The following is a 22,455-nucleotide window of genomic DNA, read 5'->3' as shown; positions in this document are numbered from 1 at the left end:
AGGTATCTGTCATAGATATCACCATGGCATCAAGACATGATGGAAAAAAATATATGGTAATTATTAAGACTTTTGTGAAAGAAGCAAGGAACAAACATTTATTAAGCAGTTTCTAAGTAACCAGTCACTATGCTAAGTGCTACAGATACAAATACAAGTAAAATGAATGGCCATACACTCAAGAAGCCTACATTATGTTCTGGGAAGACACCACAAAATAAGTTGAAAAGCCTAGGAAGGGAGCAATGGGAAATTGAGATACCAAATATGAAGGAATGATTTTGAAATCTTAGCCAGGAAAAGGACTAGAAGAGAAGGGCTTTCAGGTTGGACTGTTTTACAAAATAGAGACTCTAAAAGGAACTCACCAATGAGAGAAGAGAGTGAGAGCCTTACAGAGGGATCTTTAGATTGAGAAGGCTACAAAAGTAATTATACATTCCAAGGTTGGCAGATTCATGGTATAAAAGTCCAGAAACTATAAACGGGAAGAAAAGGGAATAAAATCCAACTTGGGCCCCTCAACAAAATTAGAGATCCCAGGAGAAACATCTTTGAAGGTAAGTAGACATTTTTATTTTTGTGGATACAGTTCAAATAATGCTGCTAAATTTTTTTTTTAATAAAGTGTTTGTGTCCAATCAAAACAACACTAAGATCTAACATCATACCTAGAAAACTGATAAAAGTGACAAAAGATAAAAAAAGTCAATGTTGAAGCCATTCTGGAAAGCAACTTGGAAATAAGTTGTGATTAAAATATCTGTACTCTTTGAGCCTATAACTCCACTGCTAAGTCTATAACCCAATCAATTCAATACTAAAAATAAAGACTCCATATAGAACAAAACATTTATAGCAGTACTTCTTATAGCATCAAAAAACTATTAACAAAGCAGATAAAGTAGACTTGGGGAGGGTTAAACAAATTGTGGCATAAGAATGTAGTGAGTTGTTATTGCACTGCATGAACTGGTATATATGATGAATAGAGAGAAGGATGAAAAAGTTTATATGAACTTAAAGTAAATGAAGCCAAAGAAGGAAAATAACATTCACACAATGACTACAAAATAAATAAATAAATAAATAAATGAACACAATAAAATAATCAAAGTTGTTTCCAATGAAATTATAATGATAAAATTTAGCCCCAAAGAAAAAAAAAATATGAGGACTCTACCATATAGAGATATGGAAGTTAATGACTGTGCACACAAAGACACACAGACACACAGACACACACAAACACACATATAAAATTCACATACTTGATGACTAATACTAATTTTGCTGAATTTTTCTCTATTCTTCTTTTTTGTTGTATATTATAAAGAATGACTTTCTGAGAGGAGCAGAGCAAAGGATATATTAAGACATGTAGATGATGTAAAAACAATATATTAGTAAAAAAATTAAAAGAGTGTACCTTTTCACTTAAATTTAAATTTGGTCAGTGTCCTATAGAAGAAAAACTTTGAATTTTCATTCCGATCTTTGGTATGGTTTTGTTTGGGTAGACTCACTTTATGAGGAATAATACCAGTTTTATTTTTAATGTCTTTATAAGATATTTTCTCAAAGGATGAAGAGGTATATTTTGCTTTGAAACTGTATAATACATATCAAACATCATCATGTCAGAATACAAAGCTGAGTCTTATAAGGAGTAGGAGGGAGTGAGGGAAAAAATGCAGAGATAATATCATGGCAAAAACTAGTTGAAGGACATAGAGGTGAAAAAAGAAAATTAAGGGAGTTTGTGATTGCTTGACTCAAGAGTTTTAAAATTAATCTTGTGGAAGAAGGATTAGAATAATTTGTTTTGGCCCCACAGACTAGAAACACGAGAAAAAGCTAAAGAAAAAAAGATTTTAACTAGATATATAAGGAAAATCTTTCTTCTGAGTAGGGTAATCAGAACTGCACTAAGGTGGAATAGACAAAACAGTAAGTTTCCAATTGCCAGTGGTCTTTACTTGGAGGCTTTATGAATATTTGTTGGGAATGTTTTTTGTTCCTACTGCTGGGAATGAGACATATACTAATTAGTCTAGATTGCCTTTGAGGATCTTTTTCACATTCTGTGATTCTTCTAATGGTATTACTCAGGTATTTCTCATAAGGAGCATGGAGGAAAATGAAGAAAAATTGTGACTTTAGAGTTAGAAAGTAGGGAAGCTGGGGTGACTATACACATCCTGAGGATTGGCAAAGAAAGTTAAGAAGTAGAGTAAAACAACAATATTAAAATAAAATAACAATTAAAGAAGAATCAGCAAGGAGAACAATTCTCCAGGGGTACCTGGTAGAGAAGGTTTTCAGTAATTTCCCTGGCTAAACCTCATGTTGTGGGATAAAATTAGAAGAGTGAAATTCTGTTATATATAACTACCTCAGAAAAAAACATCGGTATCTGACAAACCTAAATAACTGGTTGATCATGTCTTTATCTCTGTTGCAATTTAAACCACTTTGTTTCATTGCATCCTTTCACATACTCAGTTATATTATCATTTTTCTCCTCTTTCTTTTCTCTTTTAGTTTTCAAGAATAAACTTTTGTGGCTTTGACATGGTAAGACACTTTAAATTCCTGGGTCTAGAAAATGGAGTCTGGGTAGAGGAGATGGGTAAGGGTTTGTTTTATAACCTTTGACAATTTAAATTAAAAAAAAATCAATGCCCCAAAGCACAAATAGTTAATAAATGTAAAAGATAAGCTGCAAGATATAAGAATCACCAGTTGAAGGAAACTTGAAGACTTACATAGCAGGTGGATCTTGATATCTTGTATTGTTAGGATCATTGGGAAGGAAGGAGAAGAGCATTCCAAGAATGGGGAATAGTATGATAAAATTAACAAGAATAAACACGAGGAGTTTAGGAATAGTAAGGTAAGTCAGGATATAGTCCAACTGGCAAGTTGAATAGGATGAATAATAATAATTATGATAATGATAGTAATAAGAATAGCTAGCATTTATAGTACTTTTAAGGTTGGCAAAGTATTTTACTTCACATGATCCTCAGAATACCCTGTGAAGCAGGTGCTATCATTGTCATTTTATATATGAGGAAATTGAGGCTGAATGGAGTGACTTCCTAGGAATCAAGAACCAGGAAAGAATTGTGACAAAATGATTAGAATTCATGTCTTCTTAAATTCAGGTCTAGTACTCTTATATATAGTGTCTCTACTATAAGGGGCTTGGATGCATAATTGTAAAACTTAACCTTGATCTGATGGGTAATGGGGAGTTATTATCAGTTCTTCTTCATAGGAATGACAAGACAAAAGCTCTACTTTAGAGACCATTAGACTGGTAACTATATTCTGGTCACTGAATTCTTTGGGAGGCTAAAGAGATTAAAGAGATTTATATAAGAAGGATTGGCCAGAATATCATTGTAATGTCAGAGAAACTGAAGCAAGATAGAGATTAGAGAGTATTTAATAATTTATTTAAAAAGGAGAGATTTACTGGGACCAAATGGATCCATGGTTTGGTCCCAGGGCTGAATGAGACTATTATCTCCAAGAATCCAGCAAACAATGAGAGTTCTCAATGACATACACACATGACTCAGGAGATAAACTGAGGGGGGGTGGATTCAGGGTGCTGAAAGTGGGAACAGGACTCTGACATTCTGGTGCTGACAGGGCATGGGGGATGGGATGACCTAATGGGGGGAGGAACCCCAAAGATCGGGAGAGGAATCTTAATAAGATAGTATCTGACATTGCGGTAGCTTGAGATAGGGAGAGGCATTCTGATATTCTAAAATATAAGATCTTTTATCCTTATAAAAATATTCTGATAAAGAGCAAGGGGAGGTTTTGCAGGACTAAGGACTGGGTCAGGATAATTAGAGAAACTGAGGCAGGACAATAAAAGAGAACTGTGGCATAATAACATCATAAGCTGCAGGGATGACAATAAGCAAAATTGTACAGAGGGAAGAGTCACTGAATTGGAAAGAAGTTTTCAATAATGAAAGAAATCACTAAACTAGGAGTTTTTTTTCCTAACAAGAGTTTGTGTTCATGCTTTTTATCACAGGCATCCCTCGTATTAAGAGGATGATATTCTTTTTTTATTTAAAAAAAATTAATGTTCAGTTCTGAATTATCTTTCCATACCTGTTTAGAAGATAAGAAAAACAAAGCCTATTACAAATAGGTGTAGTCATACAAGCCAAATATGTACATTAGTCAAACTAGTCAAGTACCAAAAAAAAAAAAAAAAAAAAAAAAAAAAAAAGAAAAAAAAAAGGAAATATGCTTTGATCTGTACTCTGATTCTATCAAGTATCTCTATTTGGAAGTGATAGTGTATTTCATCATGAATTCTTTGAAAATGTGATTGGTCATTATGTTGATCAAAGTTATTAGGTCTTTTAAAGTGGGTTATTTTTATATGTTGATGTTTATTCAGTCTTTTTTTCAGTCATGTTCAACTCTTTGTCACCCCATTTGGGGTTTTCTTGGCAAAATTAGTGAAGTGGTTTACCATTTCCTTCTCCAGCTCATTGTAGAGGTGAAGAGTTGAGGCACACAGGGTTAAGTGACTTGTCCAGGATCACATATAAGTGTTAAAAGCTAAATTTAAACTCCTCAAGTCTTCAGATCTGACACTTCTTTTATTTATTGGGCCATCTAACTGATCGATATTGCTGTTACTATATAAACTGATATCTTGGTTTTGTTCACTTTACTTTGTATTAGCCAAAATAAGTTTTTCCCAGGTTTTTCTGAAACCATTCCCTTTATCATTTTGATAAGGTCTAGATTTAGGGAACCAAAATGAGATTAGGGTTTCTGGTGGTCAGGAAGTTAAATGATGAGGTCTAGTGGCAGGTTCGGGGTTCTGGGAACCAAATGGAGAGGTTTGGCTCCCCTGCAACCCCTTGGGTTCAGGGCAAGGGTAGGGAGTTTTGGGGACTCCCTTCTGGTAGCGCAGACGTTCTAAGTAAAGAAATTTACAGACCAGAAAACGTAGATTGATAAAAGAGGTTTATTATGGGGATTGGAAGTAAGGTTAGAAATCCTGAAAGAGAGGCATGAACTCAGGTTAGGGAAATAGGTGAGGATAAAGAGAGGGTAACACTGGGAAAAGAATATTATCCAGTGAGCAGAGGCTCCTTGGCATCCCAAGCATGGTATAGCTGGCATGTTTGAAACCTCTGCAAAGAGAGGGTTTTAGTTTGGCTCTTTTTATAATAGGAGCTTTAGCTGAAGGGAACTTGTGGGTGGAGTTCTATAATCTGGGATTCAGCTTGAGCTGGAATTTGAATTGAATTCAAAGAGTTTCAGGACTGAGCCGACTGTCTAGATTACAAGGATGAAACTGTTTGTCTTTCGGGGTGGGGTCCCTCACTGCAGCAGAGTTGAAGGAGATTTTCTCCTTTAAGGATTTTTAAGAGTTTTAGGGTCCCCCCTTCAATTTCTTATACACAATAGTATTCCAAAATTTGTTAGAGTCCAGCGCCAATGAAAACTAAGAATGTGAATCTGAAATGAATACCTGAGGCCAGGCAGAAAACATGCTTTGCAGTCTTAGTTTATTAATCTGAAATGCTAGTCTTAAATACATCCCTTTAGACTAGAGTTACAACATTAGCTACCTTCAGTTGACTTCATTATCCCCCCAAGATTAATGTACACTCCATACTTTGTTTGACATTTTAGTAATCACCTTAGCTATCAATATCAAAATTCTTATCAACACAACATCAACAGAATTGAAAATGGTTGTGATGTTTTATCAATTCCAAAGTACTTGTCTAAACAGAGTAGTAAATAGCAGAAATTATCATACTAATATATTTACCTCAAGTCTGTCTTTAATTCATTGTTGAGAGATACACTTAAAATTCTTTGTTTCTATTGCATGCATTCTCCATCAAGTTTATCCTGATTTTTACCAAATATGTCTTTACAATTATTAGGGAAATGGTGAGCCAAAAATCTGAATCACTTTGCCCTCATGGATTCATTCAATCCTGGCCTTCTACAAACATTCAGATACTTAACTTGTTTTAACCATTCCCTAGTTGATGACTTGCTTAGTTTCCAATTTTTTGTCACCCCCAAAAGAGCTGTTCTAAATATCTATGTATTTATGAGTCCTTTTCCTGTCTCTTTAATTTCTTTCCAGATAGACTTGATGCAAATTGTGTCCCCTTCAACCTTTGGAGGGGTCCTGAAACTGTGTCCACTTTAATCTGTGAGGGAAGAGTGATGCGGGTCTCAAGCTTTCCTCTAGGAGGGGCCACATCCTTCCCAAAATAAGTAATCTCTTTTCAATTGGAAATCTTGGCCTGGGGCATCGTCACCATTGAGTGGTTTAAGTAATCTCATTCAATTTTGAATTGAATTGAAAATCTGTCTCTGCCGAGTTGGCCCCCACTTCAGGGCCAAAGATCAAAGCAGCCCCAATATATCTAGGGCTGTATGCCCAGACATCTTTGCAGAAGTTCCAACAGGATTTTGCCTGCTAAGAAAGCTGTTTTAGGTACTGTTTTCTTAAACCACCTTTGCTAATTCCTAATCAGGAGTTATTTGCCTTTCTGGACTTGGCCCACTGATGAATAAATTCCATTCTCTGTCATAACCCTCATGCCTGTATTCACTGGGGTTTGCAAATTCTTTTGCAAAGCTTGCCACCAGCCAAGGAGATCCCATTACTTAGGGATCTCTTACCCTCAATTCTCATACCTCATCAGACTTAGTAGTGCTATGATAGGATCACAAGGCATACATAAGTTAAAAAAAAAAAAAAACTTTTGGCAGTGTTTCAAACTGCTTTCCAGAACTTGGACAAGTTCATAATTCTACCAATGATGCATGAGTATAAACATTTTCCCCAATCCTCTCCAGAATTTGTCATTTGTCATCTTCTTTTTTCATCTTGATCAATATGACGTAGGTACAAAGGCACTTCAGAGTTGCTATGAGTGATGTAGATAATTTTTTTTTCATGTAACTATTAAAAACTTTGGATTTTTTTTCTGAAATCTGTCTATTCATATCCTCTTACTATTTATCAATTGAGAAATGATTTCTATTTTTATCAGTTTGACTATATATTTGAGAAATAATCAGAATTTATTTTATTTATTTATCAGAAATACTTGCTGTTAAAATTGTTTCCCAGCTTTCTACTATTGCTTTTGTGATTGCAAAATCTTTTTAATATAAACCAAATTGCCTATTGTACATCTCATATAGGTCTGTCTTTTTTTTTTCTTCATAATTTCTTCCCTTCTTCATAGATCTGACAGGTAAATTATTTCTTGCTCTTCTAATTTGCTTATGGACCTTTTGACTTTACCTTGATAAATGATATTAGATAGTGTGATGAATGAAAATTTCTAAGACATAGTTTCTAAGTAGTTAATAATCAATTTTATGTTTCTAGGTGGTTAATAATAAATTTTATTAATTATGGCTAAGTAGATAATTAATAAAATGATGATCACTTAACTTATAAAGCAAAGTCACCCTGCCCTCTGGAAAATATTGAATGTTTAAATAGATTTGAAAAAGGTGGTGTTCTTGTTGAGGTGTGAGAAATGAGGGTTGAGAGATCCCCTGACAGAAATGGGGTCCCTTGGCCAGTTGCAAGCTTTGTGAAAGAATTCATAAACCTGAATGAATACAGGTGTAAAGTTTGTAGCAAAAAATTGGGTTTATTATACTTAAGAAAACAACTTTCTTAGCAGGCAAAATCCTGTTAGGATTTTTGCAAAAGTTTGGGCACACAGTGTCAATTATATTGGGGTTTTTTTTGGCCTAGAGCTGGGGACCAATCTCCAGATGAATTTGAGGGACTAATTTTCAGCTCAATAGAGGGCAGTGATTATGCCCCAGGCCAAGATCTCCAATTGAATTATAGAAGGAGATTACTTATCTGGGAGTTTCTCATATAAACAGGAAGATGGGGCCCCTCCCAAAGGCTGGGAGGGGTTTCAATTCAGGACCTTTCCAACCCTTCTCCACTCAAAGATCAGGGGGATGATTTACATCATTTTGAAGGATGGAAATCAACTCTTGATTGAATAAAAAGATGGACATATTAATGGGGAGGTGGGAAAAAAAGTCTTCAGTTCCTCTGGCTGAGAGATGACTTGATCATGAGAATCAACCATCTCTAGTAACTTGGACAAAAGAATCTATCTTTGCCCTAACCATATTGGTCTGTTTTCCCCTTAATAAGCTAGGCCACTCTAAATACTAATGGAAGACTGCAAAGATAGGGGCTTATGACCTAAAGTTTTTAAATTGGGTGGCATCCTACCCAATATTGAAAAACATGTACCCAGATTATTTAGACAATCTTGTATATTAGTAATATCTTTCAGAGACTGATAACCTGCAGAAATTTATTTCTGAATATGAAAATAGGGAAAATGTTTATCTCAATAATTGGTTACTAATATAAGAGAGAAATAATCATTTTTCTCCTTGGTATCTCCTTGGTCTATACCTAGTTTCTGTCATATTGTTTTCCTGTTTTTCTAGAAATTTTTGTCAAATAGTAAGTTCTTTCTTATTCCAGAAGCTTCAAATATCAGATTATTATGGTCATTTAACCACTGCATCTTTTGCACCTAATCTGTTCTTCTGTTTTGCACTATATATATATATATATATATATATATATATATATATATATATATATATATACACACACACAGTATGATCAGGCTACTTTTCTTCCTCCTTCCACCCATTAATTCTATTAATGATCTTGACCTTTTATTCTTCCAGATGAATTTTGTTATTTTTTCTAACTCTACTAAATAATTTTTTGGTAAGTTTGGTGTAGCACTGAATAAATTAAGTTAGGTAGGATTATCATTTTAATTATATTGGCTCAGCAATTGATATTTTTCCAGTTTTTTTAGATCTGGCTTTATTCCTGTGAAAAATGTTTTATAGTTATATTTATATAGTTCCTGACATTGTCTTGATAGGTTTGCTGATGGTTTTAGAAAGATACTGTTTATCATTTTAAACAAAACTCCATTCTTATGTGCTCTAGTGTTTTAATAGGAATGAGGGTTATATTTTGTCAAAAGCTTTTTTTGTATTTATTGAGATAATCATGTGATTTCTATATTTTTTTATTGACATGCTCTATTTTTTTCTAATATTGAATTAGGAATGCATTCTTGGTACAATTTCCCCTTGGGCATTGTGTATTATCCTGGTGATATGTTGCTATAATCTTGACAATATTTTATTTAAAATTTTTGCTTCAACATTCATTAGGGAAATTGCTATATAATTTTCTTTCTCTGTTTTGGCTACCCAGTTTAAATATGAGTACCATCTTTGTGTCATAAAAGAAATTTGGCAGGACTTCTTTGACAATTTTTCCAAATAATTTTTGTAGTTTTGGAATTGATTTTTCTTTAAATGTTTTTAGAATTTACTAGTAAATCCATCTGGCCCTGGTGAGTTTTTCTTAACAAGATAATAATTGCTTGTTAAAATAATTTTTAAAATATGGTTTTATTTTAGTATTCTACTTCTGTTTATCTGCAAAATAAATATTTTTGTAAATATTCATTGATTTTGCTCAGATTGTCAGATTCATTGGCAAACAATTGGGCAAAATAGCTCCTAATTATTGCTTTAATTTCCTCATCATTGGTGGCGAATTCACCATTTTTGATAGGTTTAATTTGTTTTTCTTATTTCTTTTTAAAAAATCAAATTAACCAATAGTTTATTTTATTGTTTTCCCCCCATAAAACAAACTCTTAGTTATATTTATTAGTTCAGTGGTTTTTCTTACTTAAAGTTTTAATAATCCTTTAATTTTCAGGATTTCCAATTTTCTGTTAATTAGGAATTTTCAATTAGTTCTTTTTCTAGCTTGTTTAATTGTATACTCAATTCATTGATGTGCTCTTTATTTTATTCACATAAGAATTTGGAGATATTAAAAAAACTGTTTTGCTTCATCCATACATTTTATGATATTGCCTCATTATTATCAGTCTTTGATAAAATTATTGATTTTTTTCTATGATTTATTTTTTGATCCATTTATTCTTTATGATTAGATTATTTAGTTTCCAATGAATTTTGAACTTAGCTTTCCATGGCCTCTTATTATGTGTAATTTTTACTGCATCATGATCTGAAATATCTTTGATATTTCTGCCTTTCGGCATTTGATTATGAAGTTTTTATGCCCTAATAATATAGGGTCAGTTTTTATGTAGGTAGCATATAAAACTAATAAAAAGGCATATTCCTTTCTATCCTCATTCAATTTTCTCCAGAGGTTCATATCTAATTTCTCTAAAATTCTATGCACCTCCTCAACTTCTTTCTTGTTTATTTTGTGATTAAATTTACCTTATTTGAGGTCCTCATAGTAGTAAAATTTTACTTTATCTTAACTCCTATAACTCATTTAATTTCTCCTTTAAGAATTTGGATTCTATGTCACTTGGTACATATATATTTAGCATTTTTGTTACTTCATTATCTTTGTAACCTTTTGACTTGATGTGTTTTCCTGTCTTTTCTCATTCAATTCTCTTGCTTTTGATTGTTTGTTTGTTTTGTTTTGTTTTATTTTGCTTTGTCTGGGATGATGATTGCCATCCTTGGTTGTTGTTTTTTTTTTTTTTCTTTTTTTAAACTTCAGCTGAAGCATAATAGATTCTGCTCTACCTGTTTAGTATTACTCTGTGTTTGTCTCTGCTTAAATGTGTTTTTTGTAAATAGCTAATTGTAAGATTCTGGTTTTGATTTATTCTGCTACCTACCTTATGTTTTATGAGAGTCTACCCCATTCACATTCACAATTATTATTACTAATTGTATATTTCCCTCCCTCCTATTTTTCTTATCTATATTTCTGATTCTCTTTCCTTTTGCCCTCCTCATTCCTTTGCTTCAACTTTAGAAATTCTTATTTTATCAAAGCTTTCCTTTTTTTCTCTCCTCCCCTCCCCCCCTTTCCTACTTTTCTGTTGGGTTAGATAAATTTCTATACCCAATTGAGTTTGTATGTTATTCCCTTTTGGAGTCACATCTAATGAGAGTAAGGGGTCATAATGATTAACCCACTTCTTTCTTTCTGCTGTAAAAGGTTTTACACAGCACTTCATGAGATATTAATTCTCCTCATTCTGCATCTCCCTTCTCTTTTTTCCCAGTGCAATTCTTTTTTATTCTTGAAGCTTTTTATATCTTGCCATCAAAATTAGCGTATACCCATACTCTCTATGTACACTCTTTCTAACTGTGCTAATAGATATGCCATTCTTTTTTTTTAAGCATTTATTTGACATTTAAAACTTAAATATTTTATTTTCTTCAATTTCAAGTAAAGAACCAATTTTAATATTTTTTTCAAATTTTGTGTTCCAGATTTTCTTCCTCCTTTTTCCTCTCCCACAGAGAAAAGTTTCTCATAGGTAAAGCAAAAGTATGCTTCAAAATGCATTCAGACTCTCTAATTATTTCTCTGGAAATGTAGAGCACTTTTCATCATAAGCCCAGTGTCTTGTACAATTACATTGCTGAGAATAGCCAAGCTATTCCCAGTTGATTGTTGTAGAATACATTGTTCTCCTGATCTGCTATTTCACTTTGTTATCAGTTTAGGTTAAGTCTTTTCAAATTTTTCTGGGGGCATCCTACTCATCTTCTCATGGCATAAAGGTATTTCATTGCAATCATATACAACAACTTGTTCTGCCATTTCCCAATTGATAGGTATCTCCTTAATTTCCAGTTCTTTATCACCAATAAAAAATCTGCTATAAATATTTTTGTACATATAAATCCTTTTTCTTTTGTGTTATCTCTGGGATAGACACCCTAATAATGATATTGCTTAGTTAAAAAGTATTCATGGTTTTATAACCCTTTGGGAATAGTTCCAAATTGCTTCAATAGCTCCAAATTTTATCAACAGTATATTAATATCTTAATTTCCTTCCATCTCTAACATTTTTCATGTTGTTCTTCTGTCATATTAGCCAATCTAATAGCTGTGCACATTTCAGGAGTATTTTATTTTCAATCAATAGTGTTTTATTTTTGCAAACACTTGTAAAGATAATTTTCAACATTCATTCTTGTAAGATTTTATGGTCTACATTTTTTCTCTCTTCCTCCCTTACCTCCCCCCCTCCAAGGCAGCAAGCAATGTAAGTTATAAACATGTACAATGCTTTTAAACATATTTCCACATTTCTTATGTTGTACAAGAAGAGTCAGACCAAAAAGAAAAAAAATAACAGGAGAAAGAAAAAAATGAACAAAGAAAGAAAAGTGAAAATACCATGCTTTGATCTACATTCTATTTCCACAAATCTCTTCTGAATGCAGTTGGTATTTTCCATCCCAAGTCTATTTGGAAATGTCTTGGATCACTACATTTCTGAGAAGAACCAAATCCATTATAGTTGATTGTCACACAATTTTGTTGTTGCTGTGAACAATGTTCTGCTAACTTCACTTAATATCAGTTCATGAAAGTCTTTTTGGGTTTTTCTGAAATCAGCCTGCTCATCATTTCAGAGTTATTTTAATTTGCATTTATCCAATCTATAGTTATTTAAAGCACTTTTTCATTTAATTATAGCTAGCATTGATTACTTTGTCTGAAAACTGTCCATATTCTTTGACCATTTACCAATTGGGTAATGAATGGCTCTTATTTCTATACATTTGACTCAATTTTCTATATATTTGAGAAATAAGGTTTTTATCAAAGGTACTTGCTGTAAAAATTTCCCCATAATATTTATTATTAACTATACATTTCCCTCCATCCTAATTTCTCCATTTATCCTACTTTTCCTTTCCCTTGACGCTATCCATTCTCATGTATTTTGCTTTTGACTTTTACGTCCCATAATGTGCTCTCCCTTCTGTCAACTTCCCTTTTTCTTATCCTCTTCTTATCCTCTTATCCCTTCCTTTTTGATAAAATAGATTTCTACCCTCAACTGAGTGTGTATATTGTTTCCTCCATGAGCCAAATATGAAGAGAGTAAAGTTCATATACTCCCCCCCCCACTACTTCACTGTAAAATCTCTTTCATTTTCATGTCTTATTTATGTCAGATAACAAACCCCATTACATTCTCTTGAATCTTGTATTTGATAGTTAAATATTCAATTCTGGTCTTTCATCAGGAACTCTTGAAAGTCTATTATTTAATTGAATATCCACCTTTTTTTTTCTCTGAAGAATTATAGTTAGTTCTTCTGGTTAGGTAATTCTTGATTGTAATTCTAGTTCTTTTGCCTTTCCAAATATCTAATCCTTTAATGTCAAAATATTTAAATCTTGTGTTATGCTGATTGTAGTTTAGAGATTAATTAGTTTAGATTCTCTCAATACAATCCTTTTTTTTTGTTGTTGTTGCCAATTTGTCAACAATTTATTATTATTTTTTAATTATAGCTTTTTATTTACAAGATATATGCATGGGTAATTTTTCAGCATTGACAGTTGCAAAACAGTTCCAATTTTTGCAATTGCAAAAAAAAATAATTGCTAGACAGTTCCAATTTTTCCCCTCCTTTCTCCCACCCTCTCCCCCAGATGGCAGGTTGATCAATACATGTTAAATATATTAAAGTATAAGTTAAATACAATATATGTCAATACAATTATTTTGCTGTACAAAAAGAATTGGACTTTGAAATAGTGTACAATTAACCTGTGAAAGAAATCAAAAATGCAGGTGGACAAAAATAGAGGGATTGAGAATTCTATGTAGTGGTTCATATACATTTCACAGAGTTCTTTCACTAAATGTAGCTGGTTCAATTCATTACTGCTCTATTGGAACTGATTTGGTTCATCTCATTGTTGAAAAGGGCCATGTCCATCAGAACTGATTATCATATAGTATTGTTGCTGAAGTATATAATGATCTCCTGGTTCTGTTCATTTCATTCAGCAACAGTTCAAGTAAGTCTTTCCAGGCCTTCCCGAAATCATCCTGCTGGTCATTTCTTACAGAACAATAATATTCCATAACATTTATATACCACAATTTACTCAGCCATTCTCCAATTGAGGGGTATCCACTCAGTTTCCAGTTACTGGCCACTACAAAGAGGGCTGACACAAACATTCTTGCGCATACACATCCCTTTCCCTTCTTTAAGATCTCTTTGGGATATAAGCCCAGGAGTAACACTGCTGGATCAAAGGGTATGCACAGTTTGATAACTTTTTGAGCATAGTTTCAAAATGCTTTCCAGAATGGCTAGATGTATTCACAATTCCATCAACAATGTATCAGTGTCCCAGTTTTCCCGCCTCCCCTCCAACATTCTGCATTATCTTTCCCTGTCATTCTAGCCAATCTGACAGATGTGTAGTGGTATGTCAGAATTGTCTTAATTTGCATTTCTCTGATTAATAATGACTTGGAGCATCTTTTCATATGGTTAGAAATAGTTTCAATTTCTTCATTTGAGAATTGTCTGTTCATATCTTTTGACCATTTATCAATTGGAAAATGACTTGATTTCTTATAAATTAAGAGTCAATTCTCTATTATATTTTGGAAATGAGACATTTATCAGAACCTTTGACTGTTAAAAATGTTTTCCCAATTTATTGCTTCCCTTCTAATCTTGTCTGCATTAGTTTTGTTTATACAAAAACTTTTCAATTTGATATAATCAAAATTTTCTATTTTGTGATCAATAATCATCTCTCATTCTTATTTGGTCATAAATTCCTTCCTCTTCCACAGGTCTGAGAGGTAAACTATCCTATGTTCTTCTAATTTATTTATAATCTCCTTCTTTATGTCTAGAACCCATTTTGACCTTATCTTGGTATATGGTGTTAAGTGTGGGTCAATGTCTAGTTTCTGCCAAACCAATTTCCAATTTTCCCAGCAGTTTTTGTCAAACAGTGAGTTCTTATCCCAAAAGCTGGGATCTTTGAATTTGACAAACATTAGATTATTAAAGTTATTGACTATTTTGTCCTTTGAACCTAATCTATTCCACTGATCAACTAGTCTATTTCTTAGCCAATACCAAATGGTTTTGATAACTGTTGCTTTATAATACAGTTCTAGATCTAGTACAGCTAGGCCACTTTTATTTGATTTTTTTTCATTAGTTCCCTTGAAATTCTTGATCTTTTATTTTTCCATATGAACTTTGTTGTTATTTTTTCTAAGTCATTAAAATAGATTTTTGGGAGTCTGGTATAGCACTAAATAAATAGATTAGTTTAGGTAGTACTGTCATATTTATTATATTCGCTTGGCCTATCCAAGAGCACATAATATTTTTCCAATTGGTTAGATCTGTCTTTATTTGTGTAGAAAGTGTTTTGTAGTTTTGCTCATATAGTTTCCGATTTTCCCTTGGCAGATAGATTCCTAAATATTTTATACTATCAGTAGTTACTTTAAATGGAATTTCTCTTTGTAACTCTAACTGTTGGATTTTGTTAGTGATATGTAAGAATGCTGATGACTTATGTGGGTTTATTTTGTATCCTGCAACTTTACTAAAGGTGTGGATTATTTCTAATAGCTTTTTAGTAGAATCTCTGGGGTTCTCTAAGTATACCATCATATCATCAGCAAAAAGTGATAATTTGGCTTCCTCATTACCTAGTCTAATTTCTTTAATCTCTTTCTCAACTCTTATTGCCAAAGCTAGCATTTCTAATACAATATTGAATAGTAATGGTGATAGTGGGCAACCTTGTTTCACTCTTGATCTTATTGGGAATGGATCTAGTTTATCCCCATTACATATGATGCTTACTTATGGTTTTAAATAGATGCTAGTGATTATTGTAAGGAAAGGTTGACTTATTCCTATACTCTCAAGTGTTTTTAATAGGAATGGATATTGGATTTTATCCAATGCTTTTTCTGCATCTATTGAGATGATCATATGATTTTTGTTAATTTGGTTATTGATATGGTCAGTTATACTAATAGCTTTTCTAATATTGAACCAGCCCTGCATTCTTAGTATAAATCCTACTTGGTCATGGTGTATTATCCTGGGGATGATTTTCTGTGGTTTTAGCATCAATTTAAGATTTTAGCATCAATATTCATTAGGAGATTGAACTATAATTTTCTTTCTCTGTTTTCAACCTACCTGGTTTAGGTATCAGTACCATGTCTGTGTCATAAAAGAAATTTGGTAGGGCTCCTTCATTCCCTATTTTTTCAAATAGTTTATATAGCATTGGGGCTAATTGTTCTTTAAATGTTTGGTAGAATTCACATATAAATCCATCTGGTCCTGGGGATTTCTTCTTAGGAAGATGATTAATAGCTTGTTCTATTTCTTTTTCTGAAATGGGACTATTTAAGGAATTTACTTCCTCCTCTTGTTAATCTGGGAAGCCTATATTTTTGGAGATAGTCATTCATTTCACTTAGGTTATCAAATTTATTGGCATAAAGTTGGGCAAAGTAACTCCTTATGATTCTAATTTCCTCTTCATTGGTGGAAAGTTCTTCTTTTTCATTTTTTAGACTAACAATTTGATTTTTCTCTTTCCTTTTTCTAATCAGATTTACCAAAGGTTATCTATTTTATTGATTTTTTTCATAAAACCTAGTCTTAGTTTTATTTATTAATTCAATAGTTTTTTTTTTTACTTTCAATATTATTAATTTCTCCTTTTAATTTTAGTATTTGATTGGGGATTTTTAATTTGGTATTTTTCAAGTTTTTTACATTGTAAACCCAATTCACTGATCTTCTCTTTCTCTATTTTATTCAAGTAAGCCTCTAAGATATAAAATTTCCCCTTATTATCACTTTAGCTGCATCCCACAAATTTTGGTATGATATCTCATTCTTGTCATTATTTTGGGTGAACTTATTAATTGTGTCTATGATCTGCTGTTTCACCCAATCATTCTTTAAGATGAGATTATTTAGTTTCCAATTACTTTTTGGTCTATTTAGCCCTAACTTTTTTTTTTTGAATGTAGTTTTTATTGCATTGTGATCTGAAAAGAAAGAATTTACTATTTCTGTCTTGCTGCATTTAATTTTGAAGTCTTTATGTCCTAATATATGGTCAATTTTTGTATAGGTTCCATGAACTGCTGAGAAGAAAATATACTCCTTTCTATCTCCACTCAGTTTTCTCCAAAGATCTATCATACCTAATTTTTCCAATATTCTATTTAGCTCTTTAAATTCTTTCTTATTTGTATTGTGTTTTGATTTATCTAATTCTGAATGTGCAAGGTTGAGATCTCCTACTAATATAGTTTTGCTGTCTATTTCTTCTTGCAACTTTCTTAATTGCTCCTTTAGGAAGTTAGATGATATACCACTTGGTGCATATATGTTTAGTATTGATATTGATTCATTGTCTATGCTATCCTTTAGCAAGATATAGTTTCCTTCCTTATCTCTTTTAATTAGATCAATTTTTGCTTTTGCTTGATCTGAAATAAGGATGGCTATCCCTGCTTTTTTTTTACTTCATCTGAAGCATAATAGATTCAGCTCTAGCCTTTTATCTTTACTCTGTATGTTTTGCCCTGCTTTAAATATGTTTCCTCTAAACAACATATTGTGGGGTTCTGGCTTTTGATGCAGTCTGCTATTTGCCTCCACTTATAGGAGAGTTTATCCCATTCACATTTACAGTTAAAATGACTTATTCTGTATTTCCTGCCATCTTATTATCCCCAGATTATGTTTTTCTTTTTCTTGCCCCACCTTGCCTTCTTTCCCATTATTAAACTTATGGGCACCACTTGCCTCATGTAGCTCTCCCTGTTTAGAATCCCTCCCACCCCCTTTGAATCGCTTCACCTTTCTTGTACCTTTCCCTTATTACTCTTTTCCTTTTCCCTTTTCCTCTCTCGCTTTTAATGAGGTGAGAGAAGTTTTTCTGTAAGCCAGATATGTAAATTATTTTGTCTTTGAGCCATCTCTGATGAGAGTAAGATTCACACAATGTTCCTCCCCCTCTCTAAGTTCCCTCAGATGTGATAGGTTTCCTTTGCCTCTTTGTGGGATGTAGTTTCCCTCTTTTTATCTCTCCTCTTCTCTTTTTCTGATACTATCCTCTTTCCATTTTTATTTCCCTTTTTTATGTTATATCAGTAAAATCAAATTATACAGTGGTCTTTATGTATATCCATAACAGAAAAAGAGTTCTCAAAAGTTCTTTTTACCCTTTTCTGCTTTTCTTGAGTCCTATGTTTGGAGATCAAATTTTTTGTTTAGTTCTGGTTTTTTCCTTAGAAACAAATGGAATTCATCTGTTTCATTAAATGTACATCTTCTTCCCTGGAAGAAAATGCTCAGCTTAGCTGGGTAGTTTATTCTTGGCTACATTACAAGTTCTTTTGCCTTTTGGAATATCAGATTCCAGACCCTTCGATCTTTTAATGTGGAAACAGCTAGATCTTGAGTGATTTTTTTATTGTGGCTTCTCAGTATTTGAATTGTTTTCTTCTGGCTGCTTGTAATATTTTTTACTTAGTCTGATAATTCTGAAATTTAGCCACAATATTCCTTGGAGTTTTTATTTTAGGGTCTTTTTCAGGAGGTGTTCAATGAATTCTTTCAATGCCTATTTTACCTTCTGATTCTATTACATCTGGGCCGTTCTCTTTGACGATTTTCTGTAAAATTGTATTTAGGCTCTTTTTTCATCATAATTTCAGAAAGTCCAATAATTCTCAGATTATCTCTCCTAGATCTATTTTCCAGGACTGCTGTTTTTCCAAGTAGATATTTCACATTTTTTCCTAATTTTTCATTTTTTTGGTTTTGCTTGACTGATTCTTGATGTCTCAATGAATCATTCATTTCTATTCAGTTCTGATTTTTAATGAGTTATTTTCTTCATTAGTTTTTTAAAGTTCTTTTTGAATATGTCCAATTGAGTTTTTAAATGACTTGTTTTGTTCTATGGAATTTTTTTCCATTTCACTAATTTTTTTTTTTTAACTGAATTATTTTCTTTTTCCAATTCACAAATCCTACTTTCTTGGGAGTTCTTTATCTTTTCCAATTCACAAATCCTACTTTCTTGGGAGTTCTTTATCTTTTCCAATTCACAAATCCTACTTTCTTGGGAGTTCTTTATCTTTTCCAATTCACAAATCCTACTTTCCTGGGAATTCTTTACCTTTTCCAATTCACCAATTCTGTTTCCCTGTGCTTCCTGGGAATTCTTTATCTTTTTCAATTCACATTTCAAGAAGTTGTTACTCTTTTGCATAGCTTCTCTTTCCTTTCCCCATTTTTCTTCTAGCTCTCTTTTAAGATTTTTTATAATTTTTCTAGGAGAGCCTTGTGTGATGGGGACTAGGTTACATCCTCCTTTGTAGGTTTTGTCTGGAATGACTGTCTGCTATTTGTCTCCTTGGAGTTGAAAACCTGCTCTCTTTCTGTATAGAAGCTATTGATGGTCCTTTTGATTTTTTTATTCATTTTTTAAAAAGTCCTTAGGGTCTACCTTCAGGGCAAGGAGATTACCAGCTTCCTCTGTAGAGCAGGGATAGATATATGGACAGTAGCTGTCCTGCAAATGGGCTGCAAAGCATGGCTGAGCTGCAGAAGTTCTCTGGGAAAAACCTCCACATGGGAAGTGACTTAGGCCTGGGTAGCATGGGCCGGGCTGGGAGTGCCCTGCAAAGAGCCCTGCTATGTGGATTAGTGACTGCCCTGGGGCTAGAGGCTGAGCAGCAAACTTGTCACTTCTCCCCCCTTCCCACCAAAAGCCTGATGTAAGTATTAGCAGTTGCCTTGCCCCACACAGCACTGGAAGTATCTCTGTCCTTGGAAGCTGTGGAAGTTCTATAGCCCCAGGTCAAGCCCCCCACTATGCAGATTATAGGCTGCCCTGAGCTGTGCCTCCCTGCTGTGCAGATTTGTAACTGCCCTGAGCAAGCCCTGTGCTGCAGTTTGTGCTGAGTCACTCACTTCAGGTTTTGGATGGGTATAGCCAGATCCTGTTAGGTTCTGGTGGTTTTTAGAGTACTCTCTACCTTTGGCTTTAATTTCTTTGCTGGTCTACTATTTTGCAACCAAACCAGAGCAGCCAACCTATGAAAGAGTCCTCCCTGTAAATTTTCCAGCTACAGAGGCTGCCCCCGGTATACTCTGTTTGCTAGCCTCTCCTATCTGCCTGCTGGTCTGCTCCCACTGCTCAGGACAAACTTTTTCTGGTGATCTTCCAGATTATCTTCAGCTGGTAAATTATACTTCCAATCTTCATGAATTTTACCAGTCAAGTGCTATTTTTGAGGCTGAATCTAACAATTAGTAGTGAGGATATGATATAAACTGCATAACATTTTTGAATTAGTTATAATTTTTCTTTTCTTGTCTTATATTTAAAAATATTTTTTCCCCCTCAGCTCTGGTCTTTCCAGCAGAAAAGTTACAAAACCTCCCATTTCTGGGCATCTATGTTTTGGAGTGGATAGAGAACCAGCCATGAAGTCAGAAGGATTTGAGTTCAAATTTGGCCTCAGACACTTAACACTTATTAGCTGTGTGTGACTCTGGGCAAATCACCAACCTCAATTGCATCAGCAAAACAAACCAAAAAAACTCCCATTTCATTTAATGTGCATTTTTACCCTGTAAAATTATATTCATTTTTGTTGTATAGTTGATTTTTGGTTATAATCCCAGCTCCTTTTCCTTCTGGAATGTCATATTGCAAGCCTTTTGATTCTTTAATATAGAAGCCATTAAATCTTGTATAATCCTGACTGATTTCTAGATAATTTGGATTGCTTCTTTCTCGATGCTTATAGTATTTTTCCTTGACCTGAGAGTTTTGGAATTTGTCTATAATATTTCTCATAGGTTGCATTTTGGAATCTCTTTAAGGAGATGATCAGTTGACTCTTTCAGTTTCTTTCTGCTTCTGTGATATCCGGCAGTCTTCCTTGATAATATTTTTTGAAAGATGCTATCCAAACTAATTTTTAAAAATCATAACTTTCAAATAGTTCAGCAACTCTTAAATTATGTCTCCTGGATCTATTCTCCAGATTAAAAATTTTTCCAAAAGGGTATTTTACATTTTCTTCTATTCATTCTTTTGATTTTTTTTTTTTGATTGACTTTTGATGCCTCATAGAGTTATTATCTTCCCCTTTCCCAATTATAATTTTTAAGGGATTTTTTTTCAGAGAACTCTTGTACCTCTTTTTTTTTTGGCCAATTCTACTTTTTAAAGAGTTTTCTTGGTGACTTTATATATCTTTCCCCCAGTTTTTGTTCTGCTTTTACCACACCTTTTCAAACTTTTTTTGTAATGATTCTTTTGTATGACTCACATAGTCATACATTTTTTCTCCACATTTTTTCTTCTACCACTCTTATTTTAGTTTAATAAATTTTTTGAGTGCTTCCAGGAGGACTTTTTGGACCTGGGATCAACCCATATTTCTCTTTGAGGCTTTGCATTTTTTTTCATTTTTGTCCTCTTCTATGTTCATATTTTGACCTTCCCTATTGCTGCAGTTGTTTTCTATGGTCAGACTTTGGTTTTTCTGTTCATTTCCTGGACTATTTTGTGACTTTTAAAAATGAGCTCTTCTACTAGGGTATAGTGGCACTGTCCCAAGCTTCTTGTTCTGAAGACCAGGAGCTTGATCACTTATTTTCTTTTCCTAGGCCACTGGAACTGGCAACTGGTGGAGGGATATTAGACCTGAAGGCTAGCTTGTTTTGGGGATGCAAATGGAAGGGGATTGAGGCTGATGTTTGTCCTGCTATACTGGGGATACAGGCCTTATAACTGTCTGTCTCTACTGCTGACCTGCTGAGCTGAGGGTCTTAAGTTACTTCTGTGCTAGGTCTAGGCTTGTCTGGATGCTACCTGTATTGGGCTGTGCTCCCCTTTTATGTAGGTGGGACAGATATTCCCTGGCATTATTTATCTTAGACTGGACAATTGTTTCATGTAGTTCTTTTGTGGGTTCTGCTACTCCAGAATCAGTTTTGAGGCTTGATTTAAAGTTGTTTCAATGAAAATTGCTGAGATTTAAGCACCTTCTTCCCTTTTCTTTGCCAACTTGGCTTCTATTTCCTTGGATGTCACTCTTTATGTTTAAATCAACCTTTCTCAGATTCCTTTTTTGTCATATATAAAAGAAATATAATAATTGTACTCCATGTCTAAAAGCGTTATTGTGAGATACATCAAAAAGTAATAGAAATCCTAGTAATTAGCATTTATGGTGAAGCTAAAAAAAAGTTATTTTATGAACTGTTCTCAAGGAACTTTCTTTAGAATGTTGAAGTGATACTAACTTTGAACTGGACCTAGGGTCCATAAAGGTGTCCTGTATTTGAGGAATGTGAATAGGGGTGCCCACAATTTAAAGATATAAAGGAACAAAAGATTTGTTTAGCCAGTTTTCAGTTAGTCATGGAATAGCATCAGATTTTAGTTACCTCAAGAAAATG

The 22,455-nt window shown here is 33.4% G+C and overlaps 1 protein-coding gene across 1 annotated transcript in view; it reads left to right on the top strand.

Moving 5' to 3' along the window:
- LOC141553467 (cation channel sperm-associated auxiliary subunit beta-like) overlaps positions 1–22,455 on the top strand; it is a 218,308-nt gene that overhangs the window by 74,248 nt on the left and 121,605 nt on the right. The window contains exon 10 of the mRNA XM_074285114.1: positions 2,545–2,577. Within this exon, the coding sequence (XP_074141215.1) occupies positions 2,545–2,577 (33 nt within the window). The remainder of the gene's footprint in view (positions 1–2,544; positions 2,578–22,455) is intronic.

The sequence above is a fragment of the Sminthopsis crassicaudata genome, chromosome 2 (assembly GCF_048593235.1).
Source record: "Sminthopsis crassicaudata isolate SCR6 chromosome 2, ASM4859323v1, whole genome shotgun sequence".
In the NCBI taxonomy this organism is placed as follows: domain Eukaryota; kingdom Metazoa; phylum Chordata; class Mammalia; order Dasyuromorphia; family Dasyuridae; genus Sminthopsis; species Sminthopsis crassicaudata.
The sequence above is the reverse complement of the archived record's forward strand: the minus strand, read 5'-3'. Positions and strand labels throughout refer to the sequence as shown.